A 21004-nucleotide genomic window follows, 5' to 3' on the forward strand; every position below is an offset into this window, starting at 1 on the left:
CAAAATGTCTCAGAACCTATATAGATATTAGATATAGCCTCAGAACCTATATAAAATATTAGAGAGTAAAATTCTTTCAAATACTCAAAAAAATCAACCTTTAAAATAAGATTATAAGTATTTTCTTAGAGAACAGGAGCAGACAATTTTTTTTAAGATGGTGTTGTACGGTTAAAAATAACTTCTAAAACACAAAAGCTTTCTACTTACAGGAAATGGCTCCAATCCCTCCTGAATGACAAAACCTTCAATCACGTGAGTCAGGATCTGAGGTTTGACAATAGCCTGTGGAGGTTTGTTTTCTAGGCTGGGAGCGCTGCTGGCCATAGATGTGCTATTGCCCCTCGTGGCAGCAGCTGGAATTAGGAGTGGTGGTGGAGGAACAGAGCCATGGGCAGGATCTGATGGAGACTTAATCACTGAAGCACTGACTGAGGCCACAGCAGGCAACTCCACTTGCTCTGAAAGAAAAGGGATGGACCTTTAGCCACCTGCCCCGCAGAGATGGAAGCTCACTCAGACCTGCTGTCTTCCAGGAGCATTATGCTTACTGTATAATTTCATTGCACAATATCCCCTTTCTATAGACGTACACTAACATGCTCAAAATTATCATCTAAACCATTTTTATTATCCCCATAAAACATGAAAATGCCCTAAATATCATTTTCAAAGTAATTTCAAAAATGATCAGTTGAATTTGTCTGTTTTTAAGCTATACAGATAAAATACCTTACATTCCTCTTTATTCCACATGATACCTAGATAATCATTTGAAAAATTAAAAAGGATGGAGAACCCCCCAAGTAAGTAGGAATTCCAGTGATTAGGCAGGTTGTAGACTGTAACTGCAAAGCTGGGAGGCCCTCCAAATCTTCTCAAATGTGTTTTGTTTTCTAGCGTTGCTGTATGTGCTGACGGGGAAATGTTGGCAGCCCACAGGAAGGGTCAGCTGACAATCTGATGGGCGAAGAGTCACTGCCACCAGTAGCATCAGCCCTTGACTGTCAGTACTACAGTAGAGAGAAGTTTCTATCTAGACATACTAGTGAAAACAAATTTCTGAAGAAAACAGAAAGCATGTGTGCAAAGACCCTCACTGAGCATTAGGTGGCTGGTGCCATGTTCAATGCTTTCACGCTGTACCTCAATCTACAAGTAGCCTATGGGTGATCAATGTAATCAGCTCCATCTCACAAATAAGGAAACCAAGACACAGACAGATTAACTTACTTGCCTCAATGGCACACAACAAACAGGCAATGAAACTGGGGCACTGTCCCAACCAAATGGTGGTGGCACACACCTTTGATCCCAGCACTCAGGAGGCAGAGGCAGGCGGATCTCTGTTAGATGGAGGCCAGCCTGGTCTACACAGTGAGTTCCAGGACAGCCACAGCTACACAGTGAAACCCTGTCTCAAAAAACAAGGACTGAAACCACTACCAGTTAATAATGCTAAAAATATAGTTGACTTAGGTAGAAGAGAAAAAAGAATAGGCTCTTTAAAAAACAGAAAACTCAACTGATAAAGCAGGGACTGAGGTTATTGATCAGTGGAAAATGCATAAGTAGGAAGCAAAAGAATAAACCCCCTGTGCCACAAAATACATATTAAAATTCAAAAGAAAAAATGGAAACACAAAGAGCTCACCCTTAGTAAGACCAATCTAATTAATATGCTGTAGGTTTCACCAACACTATTATAGCAATAATAAAGTAATCTATTTTCACAAAGATAAAATATTGAAACTGTTGTTTAATGCCATATAATTGACCAGGCATGGTAGTGCATGCCTTTAATCCCAGCACTTACAAAGCAGAGACAGGCAAGATCTCTCTGAGAGTTCCAGGCCAGTGAGGGCTACTGAGTGAGACAGTGTATCAAAAACAACCAACCCCCCATGCACAAAATAAGGAAAAGAGGGAGAGAAAGACAAAGAGGGGGAGGGAGGAGGGATGGAGAGACAAAAGGAAGAAGGAAGGAGCAAGAAAAGCAAAGCACCCATAGATTGGTAACTTGCTCATGTCTGTGAATATATGCACAACTATCCACATGTATTATCAAGCAAAAACACGACAATATCCCTATCCATGTGTTCAATCATCACAAATACTTCTATGGGACAAAAGACCAAAAAAACACTATTAGGTATGGATGAAAGTTATTTTTCTACAGAAAAAAAAAATTTATGGGGAACTAAAATAAAATAAAATTCAAAATAACTCTTACCGATTTAAAGACACTTTCTTGCTCAATAAATATAAAACTACATGTTATGGTTTAAATGGACACTCCAAAATTCCTGTGTTAGGAACTTAATCCTCAACAGCAGTGTGAAGAAGCAGAACTTTATGGTGTGTGAGCAGGACCTCATTTCCAACATGGAGGAACTGTCTGGGATGCCCACGTTCCCGGTGATGCTTCCACCATGTAAGAGCTCCGCAGGAAGGTCCTTGCCAGGTGCTGCACCTGCACCTTACAGTACCCACACTTCAGAAACACAAGCCAAGGGTCCTGTCAGGTAGCGTAGGCTGGTTTCAAACTCCACATCTTCCCTCCTCCGTCTCCTAAGTGCTGGTGCTACAGGCATTTTCACCATACCCAGGTCAAATGCACAAAATGGACGAAGACACTGCATTAAGTAGAGTTTTTTCAGAAAATACTGCTCAATGATAATCTGAATTAATCTTTTTTTTTTTTTTTTTTTTTTTTTTTGGTTTTTTGAGACAGGGTTTTTCTGTGGCTTTGGAGCCTGTCCCTGGAACTAGCTCTTGTTCTTGTAGACCAGGCTGGCCTCAAACTCACACAGAGATCCGCCTGCCTTTGCCTTCCAAGTGCTGGGATTAAAGGTGTGCGCCACCACCGCCCGGCTGAATTAATCTTTAGATTATGAGTAAAGTCCTCTCAAGTTGTGTAAAAAAAAAAAAAAAAAAAAAACATATCTGTAAGCTCCTGTCTTTATAAAAACCTGACATGGAGTATTTGCCAATTCACAGGACAGAAACTCTACTGCACTGCCCTCTAGGCAGCTCTATGACTTTGGAATAGCTTGCTGGATTTATTTACAGATACACACTGGGCTGTGAGTTTGTCCTTCCTTTTTAACATGGAAACTTTTAAAGATTTTTTATAGATTTTTAAAATTTCAATCATGGATGGAAACAAGTCTGGTTTTTATGATTTGTTATATTTATTTGTATATATATAAGCTTATATATATATTTATATTTATATATGAGTGTGTGCAGTGCCTGTGGAGGCCAGAAGAGGGTATGAGATCCCCTGAAATTAGAATTACAAGCAATTGTGAGCTGCCATGTCCATTCTGGGACCCAAACGCCAATCCTCTGCAAGAGCAGTAAGGGCTTTTAACCACTGAACCATCTTTCTAGCCCCAAACAAGTCTATTTTTATAAGTTACTTAGTTCCATCATTTGACAGGTTATTCCCCCTTCCGCATACCACGGAGGAATGAAGTAAATTACAGGAAGACTGACGTGTCGACACCATAGCTGGCAGCAGCCAGAAAGACGGGCTTGGAAGGGTCTCGGACAATACACGAGGGAAAAGTCATGAAGGCCACCGTGTTCCAACATTTCACATTTGGTATTAGCAGTAAAAGCCACATTTAATTTGTAATAAAAGCAGAAGTACACTCAAGTAAGATGATATTTCTACTTTTGAATCAAAACTTCAGGACATCTGCAGCAACAAATGCTTTCAAAGTAAAGAAGCTTTACACACTGGCTGAAAATGTAGGTTACGAGCAGAGCTTGCTAGCATGCCTAAGACCCTGGTTTTCATCCTCAGCACCACCAAAAAGTAAAGTTTAAAAAAAAAAAAAGCGAAAACAGGCATCATGGTGCACACCTTTTTTAATCCTAGCACTCTGGAGATGTGAAGCAGGTAGGATCTCTGTGAATTCAAGGCTGGCCTTGGCTACACATAGAGTCCTAGGCCAGTCAAGACTATAAGAGACCCTGTCTTTTTTGGGGGAAAAAAAAGATTTAAAAACAACAGAAAATAAAAATATCTGAGACTGCTGACAGGTCTCCTGTGTAGCCCAGGCTGGCTTCAGACAACCAGTTAGCCTTGAACTCATGATCCTCCTACCTCAGCCTCCTAAAGTACTAAGAGTACAAGTGTGCACCACCACACCTAGTATGGTTAGGAGTTCTTTAAAATGGACCACTATGTACTCTCAGAGTTGCCTGCCTCTGCCTCATGACTGATGGAATTAGAGGCGTGAGCTACCATGCCCAGCATATTTTCTATTTTCAAGAGAGAAAAGAGAAGAAAGCTGATTTCCCTCTTCTCTCCTTCCTGGATATTCACTTTAGGGAATAAAGTTCAGAGAAGGGAGCAAAACAGACACAGCATGGTCAGAGAAAAGGCAGGCAGGTGCTACTTTGTATCAGACCTCCTCAGACCCCCACCGTTTTGCTTCCATGCCTAGGACAGTGTTTTTCCTTAATTAAAAACAATCATGAGGGCCATGAAATCATCAAACACAGAACAATTTAAGCCAAGCCTGAGTCAATATTGGCATAATCTATGTTTTACTATGGTTAACAGTAATATCAGTTTAATGCCATCTCCAATGAAAAGAACATTTCCTATTTTGCCGTCTATCAAAAAGAATCTCCTCCTATATTTTGTTTCCTCACCTAACAAAGGATGTTCAGATGTCAGGTCCTCTCCTCGGCCCACAGTTATGGCTGCTGGAGACAAAGTGGGTGGTGGTGGTGTTCTGTCCGTCCTCGCACCCTCCTCTGACTCCTCTGGCATTTCTTCCTCACACACATCTTCTACTTGATAAACCTGCAATGACAAGTCATACTGCCTTCAAATATTTTCAAAACTACATCTAGCCGGGCGGTGGTGGCGCACGCCTTTAATCCCAGCACTTGGGAGGCAGAGGCAGGCGGATCTCTGTGAGTTCGAGACCAGCCTGGTCTACAAGAGCTAGTTCCAGGACAGGCTCCAAAACCACAGAGAAACCCTGTCTCAAAAAACCAAAAAAAAAAAAAAAAAAAAACTACATCTAGTGCGGTATTCTGAATTTAAAAAAAATTAATTCTAAATATATTAAACTAAAAACAGGGCAAACGGCTATACTGACAAGCTGAAAGGAAAACTTTGAAATCACTCAAAGTGTTTACACTACTTAGCAGTGCACCACTGAAAGCACACTGTGGGCCAGTTATGTGACCCCGGAATCACTGGGCTTTCCAAATGATAATGACCATAGCTGAACATATTTTCAAGAATTAAAAAAAACAGGGTTTTGGCTTTATACAATCAAATAACTATTTTAAAAAACCATTGCTTCTGTTAATTTCAACCTATCATGAATCAAAAGAGGGGCCAGTACTTTATAGACACTCTAAGTAAACTTCCAAAACAATATATGCCAGGGCAATATAATGCCAAAAATTATATGTAAGATTACTCATTGTTAATAAAAACTAAATTAGGAAAATTATTGTATATAAAACTACAGAAAAGTCAGCAATCATATTTTCATTCCCTTTCTGCTCTACTCAAGAATCAAATGAATTCTTAGAGTTAGTACAATACATACAGAACTTTCTTTAAAACTGAACACATAACCTAAGCTATGTGGCTCTACCTCTCGGTTCCCACGGAGAAGGTTTAGTGCCTTTAATGCAACTGTAACGGATTTACTGAAAGACTTTGACATCAAAATCACAGAGGAAACCGGGCAGTGGTGGCGCGCACCTTTAATCCCAGCACTCAGGAGACAGAAGCAGGTGGATCTCTGTGAGTCTGAGCCAGCCTGGTCTACAGAATAAGTTCCAGGACAGCCCCGGCTACACAGAGAAACCCTGTCTTGAAAAAAGAAAAAAAAGAAAATCACAGAGGAGAAACCATGTAACTAGAGCTAAATTACTCAACTAAGGTTTTATTAAACTTAAGGATTAATTTTCAAAGTGTCTCTATAAATTAATTGATGCACTTTGGTTTGTTGCTATTTATGAAAGGTAATGTACTAACACAAAAACGTAAGGCAGTTCATTTCCATTCGTGTGGCAAAGCTTCCGCTTAAATTTACAAAGATTGAGGGTTTTTTAAGATTTCTTAACTAACATTGAAGTAAATCTTAACAGTTAAAAAGAACTTGTAACATTCACAAAGTTAACTTTAAGTGACATCCATTTTAGTTAAACTGTTGAAAAAATGATAATTTGAGGTGTCTAGAATTTAATATGAAAATAATTAAGATTTTTAAATCTGGCATAAACCATGTAAAATACTATAAAGTTTTATTTATGAAGATGTGCATAACCACAAGTAATACTGGTTTAATAAAAAACAAACAAATAAAAAAATAACAGAAACAAAAACTCAAAGCATCTACTTAAAATAAAACACCCATCCAGGAATGGTGACACAACTCTGCAATCCTAGCATTTAGAAAGCTAAGACAGAATACTGAGTTCAAGACCATCCTGGGAGCATAGCAAGAGCCCATCTAAACAACAGCAAAAAGGATTAAACATGATTTTTGCTTAAAAAATAAATAAATAAAATTTCTGAGGGTGGTAGTGGTGCTCACTCTTAGTCCCAGTATTCAGGAGACAGAGGCAAGCAAATCTCTGAGTCCAAAGCCAGCCTGGTCTACAGAGTGAGTTCAGTGATAGCCAAGCTACACAGCAAAACCCTGTCTCAAAAAACCAAAAAACAAAACCCTAAAATCCCACCAGAGTTATTTTATATTTAACATGATATCTTAAACCATGATCCTAATTAGGTACTAAGTAGGCAACATTTTTTAAAAGATATCTTTTTGCAACCCAGAAACAGAAAACTGCTTCACGAGAACCTCAGGCACAAGTGGAATCAAGTCAATTGTTACTGTATGCTACACAACTGACAGCCACTTCTCTGCTCATGCTAACAGCAAGGTTTAGTATATACTAAATAATATACTAATAATATAGAATAATACTCAGCATAGAATACATCACTACCAGCATACCCAGGGATTAACAAACGACAACAAAAATAAAAAAGTTTGTGGCACCTTTAACAACCTAGACGGTGCGGAGTTAATTCAGAGGAGCAGCTGGAGAGCTGGCTGAGGGCAGCCATGCAAGAGTGGCTTCTTAGCCAGTTCAGTCCATGGCACTCTTTCCCTCACAAACAGTTCTTTCAAAGATGGCCACAGCCAAGCTGCTAACCCTGTCCCTCAATGCTGGGCCACCTGCTGCTGCAGCATCTGCTTACACTATCTTTTAAGAAAACAGAGCTCCACCGTGCACAGAATTCTGACTTTTTGAAAAGTAGTTTTTAAAAAAGAACAAGACCATAATACAAATAGCACTGATTTTTCAAATTATCAATCAAAGAACACTATAAAATAATTTTCCTTCTTATGGTGAGGTTAAATAAAGAGAGCTCTTTATAATCTCCCATATAAAAGAAAACAAGTTTACAGGTAATTAAAGTAGGCAAAAGAAATTTGTCACACATGTCTGATACAATCAGCACAAAAACATCTAAATGCAACAGCTAGACTCCTGAGGAAAGTAGTGATCGGAGGCTTTGCTCGCAAGATCACGACAAACTACACAAGTCCTATTTAGCTCATAACTGTAACTATTCTAAAAATAACGAAGACCGCCAAACTTACCTTAGTAAAGTCCACATTCCCATCTGTCTCCCTTCCTAAATAAACTGAGGAACATGTGTTTATTAGTTCTAAATCATCTATCCTCAACATATCTTATTTACACCCAATTTTTTAAAAAAAAATTGTTTCTTTTATAGAAATATCTTTTTGAAAACACACTGATTTAGTTTGATAATTCACCTTTTTCTTTCAATTTTTACATCTTATTAGAAAGAAATATATCTACACTTAAGTACTTGAAATAATCAAGGGTGGAAATGGTGTTTCTGCGGGAACGACAACAAAACAGCAACTTAGTGAGCAGCTGCTGGGAAAGGACCGAGAGGACACTGTGCGGAAAGCGGCCTGCTCTCACACAGTAACGGGACAAAATCAGCAAGACAGGCCCAACAGTATTTTCGGCACAGTATTTAAAGTGTTTTATTTTGGGCATTTCTGCCCTAATTATGTTAGCCCAAAGTCTTCTTATTAAAAAGGATATAGGGAATATGGAAATTTTATTGTTTACTCACTGAAAACCAATCTCCTAATTAAATGTTAAGAAAATGAAATGAAATTCGATTCCTTTGAAGGTACTGAATTTTTCCTAAACCTCTGTTTTCCATGCTTTTGTTTTGGCAGTACTGGGGACTGCACAGGGCCTGGCCCATGCTAAACAGGTGCTCTACCACTCAACCATATCCTCAAAGCGAAACCTACTGTAAGAGCTCTAAAAACCCATGAAAATAAACACAGAGACAATCAAAGAACAGGGTTTTCTAACATCCGTTTCTCCTGGTTTCTGGCTTTCCAGGGCAGTAACAGGCAAAACTGAGCAGCTCCGTGTCTGTTAAGATCACTTAGGATAGAAAAACTACAAAATCGAGTCATAAGAGACAAATGTTTCTACTAATGAAGAGAGCAAGACTCCTTTCCTTTCTGAGATTAATGTTACTTGATATCTAAATATTTCAATTTAGAAATATTCTGTATGGACTCTGTAGCCAAGGCTGCTCTTGAACTCACTGGACAACCCAAGATGGCCAAACTCATGCCCCAGCTTCCCGAGAACTGGTCTGACTTTCAGTGATGTTCAAAGTTTGACACAAAACTTCCTTTTAGAAATTTTTTTTTCCTGAATAAGAAACTGAATCTGGTCATTCTGATTAATCTCATAAGGACCTTATTTCAATTTCTGCATAAAACATTTAATGAATTTTAATAAGTCCTTCAGAGAAAATTTTGAAAAAAGCTATTTTCAAGATAACCTCCCTTTTCAGGCCTCACGTGTCCGTTTCGAGAGGCTCACTCTGACACATTCCATTGAAATCCCAATTACTCAAAATTCTTACTTCATGTAGCGCACTTCTGTTACTCTCAGTATCAAAGACAGAGACTCAGGGTTTTGAGCCTTTTAACTGAGAAATAACTTAAATATATATTTTCTCTTAATAGATAGAAAGTTTAAAAAGTCAATTGTTTTTTGCAAAGTTGAATTCTACCCTGGAATAAATGTTTTTACAGTTTTAGTTACAAAACACAATTTTGTCAAGAAAGTTATATCATACAATCATACCTCTTCCTTGAAAGAAAAGCTGCTCAAGGCCCAGGACTTCCAAATGCACCCAACTGAAAGGTTAGCTAGATAAACCATGCGCTTAAAAACATACAGAAGGGATCTATGAAGGATAATCACCTTAAGAGAAAAAACTTTGTGCAGATGACACTGGTTCAAATGCATTCCCTTGGGGAAAAAAAATCAACTCTGTAAAGATAGCAGATGGATTTGTTTAAATAGTAATAAATTAACGAGGGACTTTAATAACCATCACAAATTTAAAGCATGCAACCATACTACAACAAACGACATTTTTTTCCTTTGCCCATACAATACATTGTTGGAATACTGACACAGGAAAAAGGCAAGCTTAAAAAATCATAGACATTTAGACTTAACAGTACAGCACAGTGTGGGGGAACCAGCTTTACGTTCAGTTCAGCAAGAAAGTCAAAGAGCTGCCGAGGGCTTACCACTGGTGGATCAACAGGTGCTGGTGGCTGTACTTGGAGATTTACCGCAACAGTCTGTGGAGGAGGAAGAGTCTGAAATGGCAACTGGACCAGAGCTTCTGCAGCAGGTAGCTCTTCTTCTGACACCAAAGCATTCTGCACCAAAACCTGGCCCTGGGATAGAATTTCAGGCTGCACTTGTAAAGACTGCATAGACTGCAAGGGCAGTGGTGGGATCTGAGCTGGAGGAGATGTCGACATCTGTGGAGGGGTTGCGATTGGAATTGGAGATGACTGCAAGGCTGAGTATTGCTGGTGTGATGTTGGAGACACAATCTGCTGAGCAGGGGACACCAAGGCAGACTGTTGGACTGGGCCAATGTGTACAACAGGGGATGCTGCAAGTGGAAGATGGGATGGAAGATTCAGCTGTGCTGTGGGTTGTACCTGATCAGCAGTAGCCTGCTGCAAATTTGGCCCTGTTTGAAGAGCTGAAGACACAAGAGGGTGTGGCTGGATAAGTGCTTGTGGATGGATAATTATAGTAGGAGACTGACTTGGGGAATGAGGTGGAGGAGGAGACACCACTACAGACTGCTGTGCCGACTGTGCCTGATTAGGAGACACAGTTAAAGGAGGGGGATGGCTCTGAATTGGTGAGCAATGCTGTGACTGGGCATTACTAGGAGCTGGAGAAAGGCCATGGTTTGGAAGCGGGATACAGTGCTGGGATGGGGGCGGATCTTGAGTTGGACTCTGAAGGGTGATTGGCTGAATCTGCTGTTGTTGCTGTTGTAAAATCAGCTGATGATGGGAAACCTTAGGAGGTGGTGAATGAAGAGGAATCTGTTGATGTTTGATTAGAGAATGAGGCTGAATTGGAGAATATGAAGCTGTGAGAGAAAAAAATGACAATTAGTACTGATTTCAAAACAAAACAGTTTTTACATAAATCTAAAGGAGGAGAGTTTTCACATTAGAGAGTCAGAGTCATTAGCAGTCTGTTACAAGTCTTCTATGACATTCTCCTTGCAAGGCTAAAATACTAGATGAATAAGCTATGCTGTGAAACACTGACAGAAAAGCAATCTAGTCACATATGTACAGCTTCCCACGTTCTACTCTTCCAGTTGACAGAACAGCTTTACTAGCTTAGAGCACTTAGGTCTCTGCACTTGAGTCTCCTGAGTCTGCCTCTTCTCTGAAGGGGAAGTATAGCACTCAAGGATGACTTCAAGATAAGATCTCATCCCATCTATGACAAAACATGTCCCAAACTAACAGCATAATCAATTAGCTAGAAAGTTTCCTAACTGAGCATTTTAGCTTGGATGAAGTCTTTACTATTTGATCAGAATGAAATTGTTTCACATAAAACGTCAATCAATTAAGCAAAATACATGGCTTAATCTTATAGTGGAGGGGCCATTCCAAACCTAAGTGAGCAACAGATTTTTTGCAGAGAATGCAGGAGTAAGATCATGATGCCTAAATAAGGGACGGTGTTTATTCCTTTGCACTCAATGGCAAGTCCAGAGTGAGTGGTAAGCACTGAGTGGTATCGATCAGATCTCCTCACAACGGGGACAGTGCCCACCATGCTGACTCTTTACGCCTAGGACTGAAAACCGAGTGCACTGGAAGATAACTAAAATGACTGCTTAATAGCACACAAAAATCAGACACATTTAAGCTGTCATGGTAAGCACACCTTTAATCCTAGCACTCACAAGACAAAGACACATGGATTTCTGAGTAGAGGTGAGCCTGATCTTCATACATAGCAAGTTCCAGGTCAGTCAGGACCATAAGGAGACCCTGTCTCAAAGTCTCCACCCACACACACCCAAAAAATAGTCATCTAAATCAAATATAAAGACAGAATTTATCTCTCAATGTAAATATAAAAGTTACATAGCACTTTACATCCTTTTATATTCAACAACAGTTATGGCAACAGCCTTATACAAACTTCTAATAACTTTTTTCTTGAACATTTTTACATTTTATTATAATTTAAAATTTAGGGATCAAGCTGATGAGACCTTTCGCAGTTAAGAACATTGGTCGCTCTTCCAGATGACCTGAATTTGGTTCCCAGCACCCATGTGGCAGCTAAGAACTATCTGTAACTACAGTCCCAGGGGATCCGATACCCTCTTCTGTCTTCCTGAGGTACCAGGCACACATATGATATACATATATATGCAGGCAAAAGTCATACATATAAAATATGTTTAAAAATTATAGAGAACCTAGCCGGGCGGTGGTGGTACATGCCTTTAATCCCAGCACTTGGGAGAGAGGCAGGCAGACCTCTGTGACTTTGACTTGGAGACCAACCTGGTCTACTGAGCAAGTTCTAGGACAGGCTCCAAAGCTACAGAGAAACCCTGAAACCCTGTCTCGAAAAAAGAAAAAAAAATTACAGAGATTCTTTAAAGAAATTTTTGCCAGGCAATGTTGCACACCTTTAATGCCAGAACTCAGGAGGCAGAGGCAGGCAGATCTCTGAGTTCAAGGCCAGCCTGGTCTACAGAGTGAGTTCCAGAATAGCTGGAGCAACATAGAGAAACCTTGTCTAAAAACAAAAAAACAAGAAAAGAAAAAGAAAGGAAGGAAGGAGGGAGGGAAAGAAGGAAGGAGGGAGAGTTCCAAAACAGGCTCCAAAGCTACACAGAGAAACCCTGTCTTGAAAAAAAAATTTACAATTTCACTATCAATTATTTTTAAATGAAAGGCTGGGTTATAGCTCAATACTAGAACACATGTGTGTGGCATGGGCTCAAATAGCACTAAAAAAAGGGAAAATGAGTTCTAAAATTTAATCTAAAAATAATTTTTCAAGTAAGCTAGTAATTGAGATGAAGACTGCCAGCCTCCACAAATGCGCGACAGCTGTGTGATACAGACTTAGAGGAGACGGACCAGATCCTGTGACTCCAGAGAGGGCTTCCCGTTCTCAACACTTGGGTCACAGCTGGAGGAAGTGGCTGTCACCTCTTCTTTCAAATGAGGAAATGGTCTTTTCGCCTCCATTTTTAATAAGAATGTTATAATTAACTTTAAAATCTTTGTCAAGTACTCTAATTTTTACTTATGTGTCTGTGTGTGGGTCCCTGAGAAGGCCTGAAGAGGGCATCAAGATTCCCTTGAGCTGGGAGTTACAGGCAGTTGTGAACCACCCTTACAAGAATAGTCACTCTTAAATGCTGAATCTTCTTTCCAGCCCCACATGTTTCGTGGTCCTGAACACAGGCGATATATACAACACTAGAATGAGTTTTTGTGCTGTTGTAGGTAAATTATCTGATATTTCAATAGAGTAACAGTCTATAATTTATCTAAATTAAATTCTTCTTAGATCAGAAGTCAGAGTGCAAGAACAAGTCCTAGAATACAGGATGAGAACTATGAGCAAGAAAAGCTGACAATGTCTACAAAATTGTGTCCTGCTGGTTAATTTCTGACTTTAACGAACACTTTATTATTGTCAGAGAAGCCTAATATTTGAAAGATTAATGACTGACTTAGTTTCTCTTATTATTAAAATATCATTTCATTCAACAATTACTGCAACCCCATAAAGAAGAAATGACACTAAACTAATGCAGTATATGACGGACCAACTGAAAGCACTATCAGACGAGTCCTACAGCCTGAGCTGAGGGCTCTATTGTGAACTGTGTGCCCCTTCCCCAAATTCACCATGCTGAAACGACAACCCCAAAGTGGCTACATGTAGAGATGGAGAAGGCAGGGAAATAAGGTCACATGGGATACTGGGAGTGAGGCCTTGGCACAGCAGAGATTTGTATACCAATAAAAAGAGATACTAGGACTGGTAAGACGGCTCAACAGGTAAAGGCCTTTGCTGTCAAGCATGATGACCTGAGTTTGACCCCTGGAACTCACATGATAGAAAGAAAGAACCAGCTCCTACAAATTATCCTCTGACCTCAACATGGACTCTGTGAAATGCTCATGCCCCTGTCCTACCCCTACAACAAATAATAAGTAAGTACCCCCAAAACAATGTTTTTAAAGAAGTTATCAGAGCTCTCCTCCCTCACTGTGCACACACAGGGAAGTCCAAGTGAGTGATGGAGAGTTACTTTCATTTAATAAAGAAACTGCCTTGGCCCATTTATAGGCCAGCCCTTAGGTGGGTGGAGTAAACAGAACAGAATGCTGGGAGAAGAAGCCGAGTCAGGGAGTCGCCATGATTCTCCCACTCCAGACAGACGCAGGTTAAGATCTTTCCTGGTAAGCCAGCTCATGGTGCTACACAGAATATTAAAAATGGGTTAGATCAATATGTAAGAGCTAGCCAATAAGAGGCTGGAACTAATGGGCTAGGCAGTGATTAAAAGAATACAGTTTCCGTGTAATTATTTCGGGGCATAAGCAAGCCATGCGTGCGGTCGGGTGCTGGGGACGCAGCCCTGCCGCTCATATTACAACAGAGTGGCGCCGCGCCCATGTTCCCAAATATGGTTTATAAATGTTCTTTTACATATAAAGGGGGATATGATATAGATATGAATAATTTGCATTGGTATGGATTTTAAGGTCAATTTTGTTATATGTATATGTATTTCTGATCTTGATTAAGGTATTGTGACTGTATAGTTCATTTAAAAATGTAATGTATATAGGTTGTTAATGGATAATCATCGATAATTGTCAAGCTTTTAGTCATGTTAGTTAGATTTTCTAGATGTGCATAGATATATTTCAGCTAGATAGGCATTCTTCATATCTTTCAAAGACTGCAGAATATGGCATTTAATGTTTTAATAACTTAGGGCTTTTCATGATAATGAGACACGTCTGCTCCTGGCAGCACCAATCTACTTCAAGAGGAAGATGGGCACCGAAGAGGCTCCTTAAGGAGTTTGATAGCCATTTGGGCAAGAAACTGCTCTTGCATGGACTGATGCATAAACTGGATACAAAGAACCCGCAGAGAGAGGACTGCTGAACTTGCCTAAAGGTGAGATGATCTTTCGGGGTTCCTGACTCATGAAAGGGTCTGTGAGACATTCTGCAGGACACAACAGATAGTGACTGAACTGTCTTTGAAATTTCCTGCTTCATGAAAATGTGTCTGCTGGATACTATGGACCTGTAGGCCAAAGATGGATGCCCCAACGGTACAAAAAAACTTTGGGTGACTGTCCAGGCAGTGAGATGTCTCTGTCATTTCTAAAGTTTAAAGTTTCTTATTTCTTGTTTACTTAGGTAATATTATATCCTTCTGGAGTCTTTGATGGAGTTGAAGAATGGTTAGTTATAGTTATAGTTTTCCTTAGTTATGTTTTCCTTAGTTATGATAAAAGATAAAATAGATATAAATATTGTAACTGTAATTCTTGTTTGATAACCGTTTTGTTATATGTAATTTTACTATGTTAAAGTTAAAGCCTTTCTTTTTTGTTTAAACAAAAAAAGGGGAAATGATGGAGAGTTACTTTCATTTAATAAAGAAACTGCCTTGGCCCATTTATAGGCCAGCCCTTAGGTGGGTGGAGTAAACAGAACAGAATGCTGGGAGAAAGAAGCCGAGTCAGGGAGTCGCCATGATTCTCCCACTCCAGACAGACGCAGGTTAAGATCTTTCCTGGTAAGCCAGCTCATGGTGCTACACAGAATATTAAAAATGGGTTAGATCAATATGTAAGAGCTAGCCAATAAGAGGCTGGAACTAATGGGCTAGGCAGTGATTAAAAGAATACAGTTTCCGTGTAATTATTTCGGGGCATAAGCAAGCCATGCGTGCGGTCGGGTGCTGGGGACGCAGCCCTGCCGCTCATATTACAACAAGTGAGGACAAAAAGAAAGTGGCAAGTGGCAAGGTAAAAAGACAGTCCTCATCAGAAAGTGGGAATGACCAGACTTTGACCTGAGACTTCCAAGGTCATAACATTTCTTGGTGGCAGCCAGACCAAACCACTAGAGGATTTTTTTCACTGCATGTTGAATAAATTTCTAAAGAAAAGAAAAAAGGGGGAAAAAAGCCCTCTAAAAACTGCACAGAAAACCCCTTTCCTGATTTCTAGGGATGTGGTCAAAGGTGAATTCTCGCCTTTATATATTAAAAACAAAATTATTGTCAAGTGTGGTAACACATTCCTTCAATCCCAGCACTTGGGAGGAAGAGAAAGGCGGATCTCTATGAGTTTGAGGCCAGCCTGGTCTAGGGAGGGAGTTCTAGGACAGCTAGGACTATACAGAGAGACCCTGTCTCAGAGGGAAAAAAAAAATTATCAATCAGGCACAGTAGGAGGCTGAGGCAGGAACGTTGTCATGCGTTCAAGGCCAGTCTGGTCTACTGTCTTCTAAATAAATAAACAGAATCGCTAACACATGAAAGCTTCCATCCTCAAGGAGAAATGGTCAAGAAAATCAGGTTATTTTTAGACCCTAAAATTACATGCAAGAAAACAGTAACCATCTCCACTACAGTACCTATTAGGCAATCATATTAGGATATAAATAATACAAATAGAGGGTCTGTTTTCTTCTCTATTTAAAATGACTGCTGGCCTAGGTCTAGCTAAGGAAAGAATAAGAAGACGGGACTCACTGGACCCTGCCCTCTGACCCGTCAGCGCAGGCACAGCAGGCACTGCTGCTCTACACAACTCGAGCCCTGGTGCTGCTGTGAGGCTGAGAATGCTCGGGCGATGCTGTGCAAAAGCGCAGTCATCTGGCCAGAGACAACACAGACCAGACCACACAACAGCGTACAGACATTTACTACAGAGAGAGAAACAATATCTAACTATAGCATGAATGGATTTACTAGCAAAGTTCATAGCACTTCTCTAAGATTCATTCATAACAATCCTAAGCATGGTGGTAGCTAAATAATGCTAAGGGGAATGACTGATAATTTCCAAAGCGTCAGTGTGGAAACTGGGTGGTTAGTCCAAATATGCCCGCGTACCTATCACAGGCAAACGAACAGAAGACAAACCTTCGTGCTATTACTATGAAAAGGTGAAAAGATACAACGGAGTCCTGAAAACCGGCCTATCACAGCCATTACTAGAGCACCCGCAAGGAGCTCGCTGTCCAGTAAAGAGGTCTGGGTTCAGAAAGCACTACAGTTGTAACAGGTCAAAGTAAAGAGACATTTCAACTTAGAGGAATCAGACAATACCAAGATTTTGAGAGTTTGTAGAGCTAAGACAATCCTAACACAGAAGAAACATAAGAAGTTAAAGGGCTGTAACTCCATATTAGAGCGCTGTGTGCCATGTGTGGGAGGCACTAGACTCAATCCTCAGTACCAAACACACAGAGGAATCAGTCTAGGGGGAAAAGTAGACTTCAATACTATAGAACAAGGGTCAGAAAGCTCACTCTGGTTGAGGAACCATGAAGCAGGATTACCTGCAGGAAAGAGATCCGCATGGCAGAATAAGAATGAAAAGGACTGCTTCCTTGACAGCTTTCCCTCAGATGGCATCCCACACTGGTAGCAGTGGATGAGAAGTTAGGAAAATAATTTCTTTATTTGCCCAATCTGTTTTAGTAACAAATTTCCACTAATGACTTAATTAAGATGCACTTACTTTTTACTAAAAGCTTAAAAATATGTGCCACTAAAGCATACTAAATAAATTAAGACAATTCTTTTTAAAAGGAAAAGATTTAATTAATATGAAGAGAGCAGCACATCATAAAGACGTTAAGTGCCAAGTGACAACAATGAGAGACCACTGTTTTGCTGTATAACTTGTTTCAATTACTAGGTTTTCTAAATTTTTTCAAACTACTTAGTGAGATTTTCTTTAGCTGACAAAAATTCTCACTTAAAAATGTCTTAAAATTGTTACTCTTATTCAAGTAGCATGCATCCTTTGTTTTGCTGTCTGCTAAGAAAACAAATAAGGCAACTATTTCTGACGAACATTCATCCCACCTGGTGCTATTAACTGGTGAATGCTTGAAGTCCGAGTGACCGCTGTGCTTCGAGATTCCAGGCTTGGGCTTCCTCCCTTCTTGCTCTCTGGAGAAGGGTCTCGTTGGCTGATTTTAGAACTGGTCACTGTTGTTTTATTATGACAAATTGTCAATGATTGAGTTTGACCAGTGCTTTTTGGTGGGCCATTCTGTGAGCTAGATAAGACACCCAACTTCTGGCTGCGTAATGTTAAATTCTGAACCTAAGAACCACATAACAAAAAATAAAGATGAAAACATGGCTTTAGCTGATACAGCAATCATTACAATAATGACAGTAATTAATATTGTGCCTCCTACACAAAGAGGTCCACACTCCTGAGACAACCAATAATCTTTAAGGAAACCCTTACAGAAAGGTCGCTCCACATGAGCATGTCTTAACTACTGTGTGGCAGGCTGGAAAGGACGTAGAGGGTGGGTATAAGACAGTTGTGAGTGAAAGAGCAGGACAGGAAGACCAGGAAGAACTAAATGAAAACCAAACCAACACTAAGGGGAGGGGCTGATGGCAAATGCAGTATAAATATGAAGAAACGGCTCTGTCATGCACTACATGGAAAGTGACCAGTTCTAAATGCGTTAGAGGGAGTACTGTAAGACAACTGACTTATCTAAGCATCTGCTCCGGTGTGACACCATGAGAGCATTTTCCGAAAGCTTCTTAAACTGAAATTCTGCTACTGACCACTCAATGTCTTTGAGAACTGGCTTTTCTGAGCTGAAACATTATGCAGAGCTCTGAAATGGGTAAACGCTGTAAACTGACAGGATTATCCAACTTCATCTCACTTGAGCTTATACCTCTCCAAAGAGCAAGGCAGAAAATGCCTCACCAACAGTAGCTTCTTGCCTATCTGAAACATGTACCAAATACACTTAGTACTAGCAATGGTCTCGGAGGGTCAAAGGAGGCTCCACCTAGACAAAGCTAATGAATGACAAGTTGCTGAGGTCTAACTTCTTAGTTGGTGCTCAAGGCTCTATTCCCGGTCCAAATGCCAAAATAGTATCAACAGAAGGTAAATAAACAGTTACATCAGGCAAGTTTCTATCAATTCTACAGCTACTGTTAATGTGTGCAAATGAAGTTCCTCACCATTCCACCTCAAAAAAGATACATGTGAATAGGCATGGTCCCAGAACAAGCGGTGCTGGGAGGCTCTGGAGCTGCAGAAGGGAGTGGCTGTAGAGAGTGGGTCACTAAGGGAATATCTTTGAAGGAGAACTGGGACCCTGATCCCTTCCTCTGTCACTCTCTCTGCCTGGCTGCCAAGGAGTAAGCAAATTAGCTCTAACACACACTCCCTGCCATGACACCCCGCCTCTACGCCCCAGAAAACAACAGCACCAGCCCCCCATGAACCAAAACTACGGGCCAAAATAAATTTCTTTTATTTTTTTTAAATTGTTTCTCCTAGGTTATCAGAGCAAAAAAAACTGACTAATACAACAATCATTGGAAACCCCTCTAAGTGAGAACATATGGAGCATCCTCTCTGATTTCCCTCCCATAGTTCCTATGGTGTCAATATGTATCAAATACCATTGGTTTTAAAGTCTCATACAGAAAGTAAAATGTACTGTATCCCTTGGGTTGCCACTCAAAGTCAACAATGTAGGCCCAACCCACTATGAATCCACTTTCTCTTCTCCAGTCTACAATCTTATACAACTGCCAAATTGCTCTCACTGTCCTATAAATACACCATATACTTGCTTCATTTGGTGCCTTTTGTTCTGGCTCTGCTTGAACATTCTTTCTCAAGCCATTATTAGCAGTTCAATAATCTGCTTGGCTCTCTCAGAAGAGCTTCCTGGAGTTCTTTGTGAAGAATTTGCCCTTTCACCTCGGGTTGTTTCCATGGAATCTGAGTGAGATTGGCCTACAGCACAATGTCTAGCTTGTCTGTACATGACCAACATACACATTTGTGAAATGGTGAGAGGAGACTCAGCTAATAGGGCCAGTGCCTCCAGTACTGACTTTTGCACCCCTAGCAATTCAGAACTACAAAAACTGGGAACTTCCTAAGTCTGGGATATTCTCTTACAACTGATTTTGAAATCACAGCATATAGATATTTGAAAGGTTATTTAGTTCCACTTATGGCTCTTATGCTAACACTACAATTTGTTCATATTTACTAACAAACTTCATTAAATATCTTGGTGGAGGCACATTAAAATATCTCAGGAAGGACAGAGATGTAGCTAGGTGGGCCTAATATGTATGAGGCCATGGGATCCATGTCTGGTTTGACAAAAGAAAAAACAAAAAACTATTATCAGTATAGTGATAGTAGCACAGGCCTATTATCACAGCACAAGGAGGCAGAAGCAGGAGGAACACAAACAAATTCAAAGCCAGTCTAAGAACCCTAGTTAATTCCAGTACAGTCTTGGCCATACAGCAAAACCTGACTCTAAAATACGTAAGTAAATAAATAAGTAAAACAATAAATTTACCCAGAAAGAGCTAAATAATAGAGAATATAGCATTTTCCACAAATGATTCATGCAGTAGACCATATAATAATGATAACTGAGAACAAATATGCCAAAAAACTTGAATGGCTCCTTCAGGATGAATAGCATCTGAACAGTAAATGAAGATCTGACACAATGACCCCTAATACCTACACACCACACTGCTTCCTGGAATCCTGAAAGTTAATGTTCATGCCTCCACAGTTAAGTATGATATTATGTTCTATATGAACTTGTAGACTTTAGATAACCTGCTGCCATCTTCACTCAAATACTAACTTAAAGTAAATAACTTACACTGTAGAAACTGCAGCACCAAAGTAACACTCACTCACTACTGGAAAGACCACATGTTCCAGGACAGTATCTTTCTAGGGAGAGAGAATTCATCCCCAGAAGAGGAGTAATGGGCATCCTAGTCTTAATTTTCATTTCCCCTGAAACAAGCCTATGATTCTATAAGAAACTTTGACATCATGCATGAGGTATTTTTGCTAACTTCACTCTAACATCCTATGAAATATAATGAATATATCACTACTAAAATAATTCTCGGAATCGTTTAACTGAAATCAAGCACTGCAGACATTACTGCAGCATTCTCTCTGCAGAAGAGGGGACTGGAGGTGGGGCGGGGGGTTAGTGTTGCTGAGCTGACTTCTCCCCAAATCAGCATTCCCTAGGTTGCCCTTTGGTAAGCAGGATCTTATTCTTCTATAAACATCCTTTTTGTGCCAGTCATGGTGGCACACACCTTTAATCCCAGCACTCTGGATGTGGAAGCAGACAGATTTCTGTGAATTCAAGGTCAGCCTGATCTATACATAGTTTTCCAGATCAGCCAGAAGTATACAATAGGATTGTCTAAAAAAAAAAACATTTTTACTGAG

At 40.0% G+C, this 21004-nt stretch overlaps 1 protein-coding gene across 7 annotated transcripts in view; it reads right to left on the bottom strand.

The window, feature by feature from the left end:
* The window catches only part of Phc3 (polyhomeotic homolog 3), a 74114-nt gene that overhangs the window by 27559 nt on the left and 25551 nt on the right, over positions 1-21004 (bottom strand). For 5 of the 7 annotated variants that reach the window (XM_057756855.1, XM_057756852.1, XM_057756849.1 and 2 more), the window contains 5 exons: positions 17584-17827; positions 9672-10543; positions 9337-9384; positions 4672-4825; positions 211-461 (listed from right to left, as the gene is read on the bottom strand). In XM_057756855.1, the coding sequence (XP_057612838.1) occupies positions 211-461; positions 4672-4825; positions 9337-9384; positions 9672-10543; positions 17584-17827 (1569 nt within the window). The remainder of the gene's footprint in view (positions 1-210; positions 462-4671; positions 4826-9336; positions 9385-9671; positions 10544-17583; positions 17828-21004) is intronic. The other 2 variants (XM_057756853.1, XM_057756851.1) reach the window with 1 other exon arrangement.

This window comes from Chionomys nivalis, chromosome 24, assembly GCF_950005125.1.
Source record: "Chionomys nivalis chromosome 24, mChiNiv1.1, whole genome shotgun sequence".
Classification (NCBI taxonomy): Eukaryota; Metazoa; Chordata; class Mammalia; order Rodentia; family Cricetidae; genus Chionomys; species Chionomys nivalis.